The sequence below is a fragment of the Protomyctophum parallelum genome (genome assembly GCF_964188405.1).
Source record: "Protomyctophum parallelum genome assembly, chromosome: 2".
Lineage (NCBI taxonomy): Eukaryota > Metazoa > Chordata > Actinopteri > Myctophiformes > Myctophidae > Protomyctophum > Protomyctophum parallelum.
In genome coordinates this window covers 34,764,025-34,772,726 of record NC_139699.1, presented here as the reverse complement: position 1 = coordinate 34,772,726, position 8,702 = coordinate 34,764,025, and the positions used below count along the sequence as shown (strand labels likewise).

At 45.0% G+C, this 8,702-nt stretch overlaps 1 protein-coding gene across 1 annotated transcript in view; it reads left to right on the top strand.

Annotated features, from left to right (window-relative positions):
- The window catches only part of cbfa2t3 (CBFA2/RUNX1 partner transcriptional co-repressor 3), a 54,930-nt gene extending 46,228 nt beyond the window's left edge, over nucleotides 1-8,702 (top strand). The window contains 6 exon segments of the mRNA XM_083759841.1: nucleotides 334-576; nucleotides 578-581; nucleotides 1,141-1,209; nucleotides 3,371-3,424; nucleotides 6,182-6,372; nucleotides 8,195-8,702. Of these exon segments, the coding sequence (XP_083615967.1) occupies nucleotides 334-576; nucleotides 578-581; nucleotides 1,141-1,209; nucleotides 3,371-3,424; nucleotides 6,182-6,372; nucleotides 8,195-8,557 (924 nt within the window). The 3' untranslated portion in view covers nucleotides 8,558-8,702.

The window sequence follows — 8,702 nt, the reverse complement described above, 5'->3', positions numbered from 1 at the left end:
GTTGAGGTTGAGAATGGGAGGGAGGAGGACCTTTCACTTCTGTTTTCCTTTGTCATGTGACTCTGATGTGATTGATGGCTGATTAAACAGGGGTTCTCAAAGTGGGGTCTGGGATCCCAAGGGGTCCTTGAGATGGGGGTTCGTGGCCAAATGCAAAACTTTGAGAACCGCTCATTTTAAAGGGTCACACCCAGCTCAGTGTCCCATTGATGTTTGGACTCTGGCCAGGTGTGACTGCTTAAATCAGCCATCAGCCACACAGTGACGGTAAAGGCGACGTGTTGTGCGTCATCTAAACCTCGTCCTGTCCTTCTATCCGTCTTGTCGCTGCAGCTGTTGAACTGCATCATGGACATGGTGGAGAAGACGCGGCGCTCCCTGACGGTGCTGCGCCGCTGCCAGGAGGCCGACCGCGAGGAGATGAACCACTGGATACGGCGCTACAGCGACGTGGAGGAGATGAAAAAAAGGTGGAGCAATGGACAGCAACATCGCCCTCCTCCTCCTCCTCCTCCTCCTCTCCCTCCTCCTCACCACAACTCCTCCAACACAGCTAACAGCAGCGAGGCCTCAGAACATAGGTACTAAAAACTGCTGCTGAAAATCACTACGAATCCACAAAATTCCTTCCACAAAGAAGGAAATGCAAACAGGAAATAAATCACCTGAGCAAAACGTTCTCGTCATAGTGGGAGTGTGTGTGTGTGTGTGTGTGTGTGTGTGTGTGTGTGTGTGTGTGGGGGGGAGGTCGCTTTGATTATGTTTTAAAGGAGTTGCTGTAATGCCTTTGAATTGAAGAAGCAAAAATGGAGAAAATACTTTAAAAATGCAGTTTAGTTTGAACTGTTGCAACTGTGCATGCCCACTTGCCCAGGCACTCTCCTTGTTTATAAATGAAACGGTTTATCCAGAAATAGTAGTCAATTTTGAGCGAAAATGTGTGTGTTTTGGAAGTACCGAGCGTACAAATGGATAATACATGACATGTCAGTATTAGTATTAGTATTGCTGACAGTTAATGACTTTCAGCCCTCACAATCTAACCTCTTTCAACGTGGTGTCCCTATTGGGCATATCATTAAAGTAATTTCTTATTTTCTGTGCGTGTTTGTGTACTGTGCGTGTTTGTGTACTTTTCAGAGATCCACCGAGACTTCTTGCACAGGCCTGCCTCAGGATACCTGCCTGAAGAGATCTGGAGGAAAGCTGGTAAGACTCAACAACCATTATGTAATGTATTGTCGTCTGCATGGTCCACATGCACAGTAGCTCTACCTGAATTAACCGTGGTATGCGCAAAACGGGACATGAAAGATGCGCACACCACCTCCTGCACAAAAGTTGGTAGATTTATAAAAGGTAATTTGATGGGAGAATGTGCACACCAGTACAGTAACTCTGACACGTGTGTTAATTTCACTCCCTATCAAATCACTCAGCCTTCTTCTCCCTTCTGGCTCCAAAACTGTGGAATGCACTTCCCATTGCAGTCAGAACTGCAGCATCACTCCCAATCTTCCGCCGTAGCCTGAAAACCCACCTTTTCAGACTCCATCATGGCCCATAGCACTTACCCTAACCCCTTAGATAGCATTTCTGTTGGCTTAGATAGCATTTGACACAGACTTATAGCATGTTATGTAGACAGCACTATAATTGTATTGTATATAGTCATAGCACGCCATAGTACATATGTATAGCATAGTAGTAAATATGTATAGTTTATATGTATAGTGTATGTTACTTTCTTAGCTTACGCATGTTTCATGATAAATGTTTTTATGTGATGTATTCCCATGCTTTTGTTCTTGCTTAAATGTAAGTCGCTCTGGATTAAGAGCGTCTGCTAAATGCCTAAATTGTAAATTGTAAATTGTCTTCTATTACACTTGGAAAGCAAAGCATTTTATTGTATGTGATGCAAAATTCTGACAAACGTAGCTCGATGGCCTTGCTCAACCCACAGTTACTTTATTCTGAGACACAGCAGCGAAGGCAACAGACATCAGACTCACTGGACTAGTGTCTGATGGCTGGCTTTTTGATAAGTTACTACTAATTTTTCTGGCTTTTTAACTGAAGAAGTCAGTGGTTTATTATTGATGTATACTATAGCTATTGTTAGTACTTAACCACTGCTTCACACTGGTTTCAGTTGTATTGATCTGCTCAAATTTGCATGAATCATTATGGTTAATTTATTGTGGAACTTAAGAGGGCAGGATATAAAGGGACTGGGAGAGTATTGGGCAGGTATGCGTGTTTACAGTTTCATAAAGCTGTCTGTCTTGTGTAAACCTTTAGTATGGAATCCATGCAGCTTTAGAAATGACGCCCCAGATGCCTAATATCTTCCTTGGCCAAGGGGGATAGCCCTTAGAGCTGAGCAGCAGTAAATGTTTGGCTTCCCCCCACGCACACACGCACGCACGCACGCACGCACGCACGCACGCACGCACGCGCGCGCGCGCACGCACACACACACACACACACACACACACACACACACACACACACACACACACACACACACACACACACACACACACACACACACACACACACACACACACACACACACACACACACACACACACTACCTGAGGCAGAGACAGAACAGAGGCCTTGCAGTTTGCAGGTCCATAAGGCCAGAGGATTGGAGGCCCTCTGAGTCATTAGGGCTAAACACTCTCCATCTGTCACCACTATGAAAGGCCACTGCAGTTAAAGTTGCAGTGAAAATGCAGTCACCTGGCCCGAGGCGGACTGCAGCAGCGCAGCATACGTCTGGTGTCCCAGCATTATAACTGGATTCCACTGGAATCAGAAAAACCCTGACTTCATACTGCTTTTCATTGTGACAGCTAACAGTATAGCTTCTGCACAATATACATAAACATAGTTTGGTTGAATCAAACAAAGGTCCCTGGGATCGTTGAATTGGGCGAAGTTGGTTACAATGGTATCCTGATGAGGATAATTTGGCTCATGTTTTCGTGGAAGTGTGGTCCAATAGATGGAAGGGTTGCATTGTTTGGGCCTTTCTGTATATCATGCTGTCGGGCAGAAACCTTGTATCTCTGTATTTAATAGGAACACAGGTTATTTATTCCATTTTTTGAATAGTCACAATTTTGGACACCCGGTTTCCACCCGACAGTGACAATATTGTATAGCAGATATTGTTAGCCCAGCTCAGCTCTGGTCACACCACACATGGTCCCAGCACAATTGTTGCAGTCATCCACCAATACCCGACCTACTGTAGCAAATATGCTGCTGCTGTCTGCAGAATACCGTGCTGCATTTTCACGTGCAGACAAACAAAGAAAACCCAAAGCTCTTTTAATTGCAGTTGTCTTTCATCCAGGTACCACCAGCATCCCACTCTCCCCAGCACTAAAGCACCTCCAAAACAAGCAGGGTGAGTAATGCACCTCACCTCACATCCTACTGTACCATCTTGCTGCTAGGGCTGAAGAATGTAAAACGTTTCGTCATCGCATGCACAATATACTGCACATATCGCAGCTGGTGGAACTGCAATAAATAGTATATGCACATTGCACATGCCATGTATTCACACTTAGCATTCAATGACCATTCATTCATTTTGTCCATCACTTGGAGCCCTACTGATTATTTAACTTGTTTTCGGGTTTTTATTCATTTTAACAATTCAGGTATAATGGATGTTTGTTTAGATTACAAGAAAAAGTTTTGAGTATATACATTGCTTTTCAGCAATGTTATCTCTTATCACATGTTTGCCTAATATCGTGCAGTCCTACTCCTACTGCTAGTCGTTTGAGTATATGTGTGTGCACACGTTTGCCACCATCTCTGTTGCTTATTTTATTCTTATGTTGTGCATTGGTGTTGCGTGCCAAAAATACCCGATCTACAAACTCACAATGACTTGCGACGGGAGGCGTTGTGAGCTTGCAGATCGGCTACATCTCTCAGTGATCGGCAGATATCTCATGTCTCAGTCTCAGTAGGGCTCGGCGATATGACTTCAAATCTTTATTTCAAACTTTTGTCTCGATTACGATTAATTAACAAAACTATTTCGATGTGGAAATTGCAGATCAATAAGCTTGTAGATCAGCTATTTTCCCTATTGTTGTAATCACCATTATACATCAAAGTATAATACAGGGATAAGTGGTTAATCAGACTAATCAGTAATCGGTTTAGTCGATTTAAGTCAATTTGTTGATGTATAAGGGGGGGGAGGGGACTTGATTATTCGGTTATAAGTCTGATATTGGTTCTTCTAAGTATTTGTTTTGATATATTTTCAGATAATTGCCCAGCTCTAGTGTGATGCCATCTCTCTCTCTATCTCTCTCTCTCTCTGTATAAATGGGGTGTATCTCCCTGCTGCCTCAGCAGCCAGCTAGTTTGTTGTAGCACTTCTTCCCATTAATTGATACCAGACACCTACTCTCTGGTCTGGTTCAGGTGAAGAGACTCCAGTGCGTTTGGAAAACAAGATCAAAAGTGTGGAAAAAGCGAACAGAAATGCACATTCCCCGTGGAATTCAAATGTTAATATTGCTGCCCCGTGTTTTCCATTAAGTGCTAATTGCCCTGGCATCTGCTATGCAGTCTCCTTGATAAGAATTAATTAAATTTGCCAACTAATCTTAGTGGTGAATGTATTAGTGCTGATAGCTGAGAAGCTTAGGATGGTGCAGATAGTAGAGGTGTGTGTGTGTGTGTGTGTGTGTGTGTGTGTGTGTGTGTGTGTGTGTGTGTGTGTGTGTGTGTGTGTGTGTGTGTGTGTGTGTGTGTGTGTGTGTGTGTGTGTGTGTGTGTGTGAGGGGGGGGGGCATTGGGAGGGTCGAAAGAATACAAACTACTTCAGCAGAACACAAGGATCATCTCACACACACACATACACACAAGCTTGCTGCCTTCTTCTCGACAGTTTGAGACAACTGGGCGAGTGCCAACTGCATGAGTTCTCTCATTTACACGGACAGACTCACAGATAATGCAGCAGTGGAGAGAACAGTATCTCTCAAGTCTCTTAAATGTTATGACTGCTGGGACAAAAGTTTTCTTGGCTGGAAACTTCTTGTGGTCGTGACATATCAATTTAGTAATTGTCTCTCGGCATAATTCTAAGCCTTGTAAATTGAGCAGCCCCTTTCTCCACACAGTATTCTCTAGAGCTCTGCAAGGTATGGACAATGTACGCTTGTTTTGTTTCTCTTGTGAGGAGAGCTAGGAAAGATGGCAAAATACAATCACTCCTGCCTTTTATTGAGCTTTGGGAGCTCTGGAAACTCCTATTTTAGACTTCCGTCTGTAAAGGAGTCCATGCACCTGCCTAAAAACACAGCCTACTCACTCATGTATATGTGCTGGCATTTGTAGAACAAAAGGCCACAGGCTAACGTCTCCTTCATGGAGACTCCTGCAGTGACGATATACATCACTGACTGGGAGGCAATGCAGTGTCTTCACTTTAATGTGTTTTATTCATATTGTTTCCCCATTGACTCATTGTAATGGCAGGAGGGCAATTTATGAACAGCAGGGAATCCCAGACCACTGGGTTAATATTGAAGTTGGTGAACAAAGTTTGGAGACATCTGCTGTTGTCAGCACTGAAAATGATTGCTGCGAAACGTGTTTCATTTAATTATTCAAGTCTGTCTGCTTTCGTATTCTGACAGAAGGTTTTAAATCTTGGATGATGTACATCTGTTAGCTGAGATGCAACAAGCAACAAGCGTATGCTTGCTTTATACTGCGCCACACGACAGTGTCGCATAGTGGAAATGAGCAGATCTACAAGCTCACGATAAGTCACGTTGTGAGCTTGTACATTTGCTATTTTCCCACAACACCATCCTACGAAAAAGGATAAATCAAGCTTTAGAGAGCCTCAATAAAGGGGACAGAACAGCAGTGGTCTTCAGCAGTGGTTATCAAGATGGGGTCCGGGGACCCCCCAGGGGTCCTTGAGGGGGTCCCAGGGGATCCCCAGCAAAATGTGTTTAACCACTTTAACCCCATCTGCCATTTGAAAATAGCCGACCAACAAGCTTCACAACGAAACCCTGGCACAAAATATTTATTTGAATTTTTTAGTACCACATGTCTTCAGAAGTAACACCTCTCTCTCTCTCTCTCTCTCTCTCTCTCTATCCCTCCCTCTCTGCAGAGGAGGCTGTGAATGAGGTGAAGAGACAAGCGATGTCAGAGCTGCAGAAGGCGGTGTCGGACGCTGAGAGGAAAGCTCACGAGATGATCTCAGCGGAGCGCTCTAAGATGGAGAGGGCCCTGGCCGATGCCAAGCGGCAGGCCTCCGAGGATGCATTGACTGTCATCAACCAGCAGGAGGACTCAAGTGAAGTGAGCATCACAGACCCCCCACCCTTCCTGCCACGTGGTAAAATCCTGAGCGTTCATTAAACTGAGGAAAACACAATAAGTAGCTACATTTTGACAGTAGAGAGTTCCACCAGGTCCGGTGCATCTCCGAAACAAACATTGTTTACATTTTAACAGTCTCAGAGTTGAACAACGCTCAGGATTTTGCGGTATACACCCTCACGTCCTTACTTGCTCATTATTCACTAGCTTCCTCAACTCTTCCGAGCTGAGTTGTGCACGTCCAAGTAGGCAAGCTACGGTGGACGGAATAGGTTAGAACCCAAACTAGAAAAAAGTGCTCATCATGTCATTTCTTCTTACGCCTTTGACGGAAATTGGATGTTCAAATTCATGATTTGAAGCATTTCGTTCCAAAAATGTGCTTAGCAAAACCTACTGGTGGCGCTATAACAGGCCAATGTGAAAAGGGTGAGATTTAATCCTCTGCCTAGTATGAATATGCGTGAAAAATGTCACGTAAATTGCACGCTGCGTTCATGATTTGAGTATTTATTTTATTCAAAACGGGCCAATCCTGCAAACTTTGAAAGCCAATGTTAGCCAATTAGGATGGAATATGAAATACCGGACAGAAGCGTCTTGATCACATGACTATAGAGATACTGTGTAATGTGTACCGATTTGTGGTATTTTTGGAATCTGAAGTAGTAATATCAAACAATGTGTTTTACAAAAGTCAGTCTCCTGGTGGCGCTAAAGGCCGTTCTGGACAATTTGGGGCAGAGGTTCAAAATTGGCATCCAGGGAATGTGTGTGCAGTTTCGTAACGATCGGGCCAACGGTGCCATAGATTAGCTCATAACAGACGGAAGGACAGACACACGGACGGACGGATGGATGGACAGGGGCAAAAACATATTCTCCGTCATGCTATCGCCTGGCGCAGACAATCAGTCCCATTTCATATCAGGAAAAAACTACTTTGCCTACTGTAGCCAAAGTCTGTTGCTGTGGTCTAGCACTATGTTGCCATTTTGATTATAGAGGAGGCTGTCCAGCTGTCTGAGTAAATAATAAAGGCAGGCAGACCCAGATGGTTGGAGCAGAATGCCAGACAGGCCGTTAGAAAGCAGTTGACCACCACCTGCTGGTACCACTGACCACAGGCCTTGGAACACTGAAATAAAATGTGCAACAAATGCTAATTAAAGCATAATAATTCATTATAATTAATTCATAATACAAAAAATGGCTATGTAAAAAATAATTACAAATTTAAAAAAACATTTACAGCTTTCGAGCTTGTAGATGTTGTACTGTTCATGGTATGACAAGCTTAACTCATTAGTGGTCATAAGTGGTTATTATTACAGTATTAAAGTATTACAAATATGAATACAAGACAGGTAGGCACTAGTAGGGACATCTGGGCACCATATTTTTCGGATATATATTGAAATTCTTATTTCCTTTAGAGAGCCCCTTGAGATGTATCAGCTCGTTTTAGGATGACTGGGCACCTGGACAAGTGGGCACCTGGACAACTGGGCTACCAAAACCATCTGGTCACTAGGGACATGGGGGCCCAGTTGTCCAGGTGCCCACTCACCAAAGTGTCCAGTTAACTCCACCCCTAAGTGCCCACATGTGCCTAGTGCCCAGATGGTTTTGGTAGCCAGTGCCCACCTGACCTGTTACCAAAAAGACAGCATGTATAAGTAAACGACTGAAAAAAGGGGGAAAAATGCAGCATAACAGCCAAAAGTAAAACCAGATAACTTCTATTAGATGAGACTTATCTTTATCAACCCGCTTCTCTTTCCCCCCACTGTCTCTCCAGAGCTGCTGGAATTGCGGCAGGAAGGCCAGCGAGACGTGCAGTGGCTGCAACACGGCTCGCTACTGCGGCTCCTTCTGCCAGCACAAGGACTGGGAGAAGCACCACCACGTATGCGGCCAGGGTCTGCAGGGACTGCCAGGGGGCAGCAGCGTCCCGCTGGGGACCCCGTCGGCCTCTGCGACCTCCAGCGCGCCCCCGACCCATACGGAGAGCACTCCGCCAGGCGCCCTGTCCCTGGCAGGCCAGGCCTGTATAGGAGGTGGTGGAAGCATCTCTGCCAGCCCGAAGGAGAGCAGTTCCAGCAGTGCCTCTCGCTCCACCACCCCGGCCACCCCTGCACTGCTGGACGCCACCTCTCGCTGACCTCTGAGCCCTTCACTCCTTTATTTTGTTTTTGGACACTAGACGCTACAGTGCCCGACACTCCCAACGAAAAACCAAACCAAACTGAGGAATCTTCATCGCACATTGCACCCATTCCTCTTTCCCTGCTTCACTCTCAACTCAC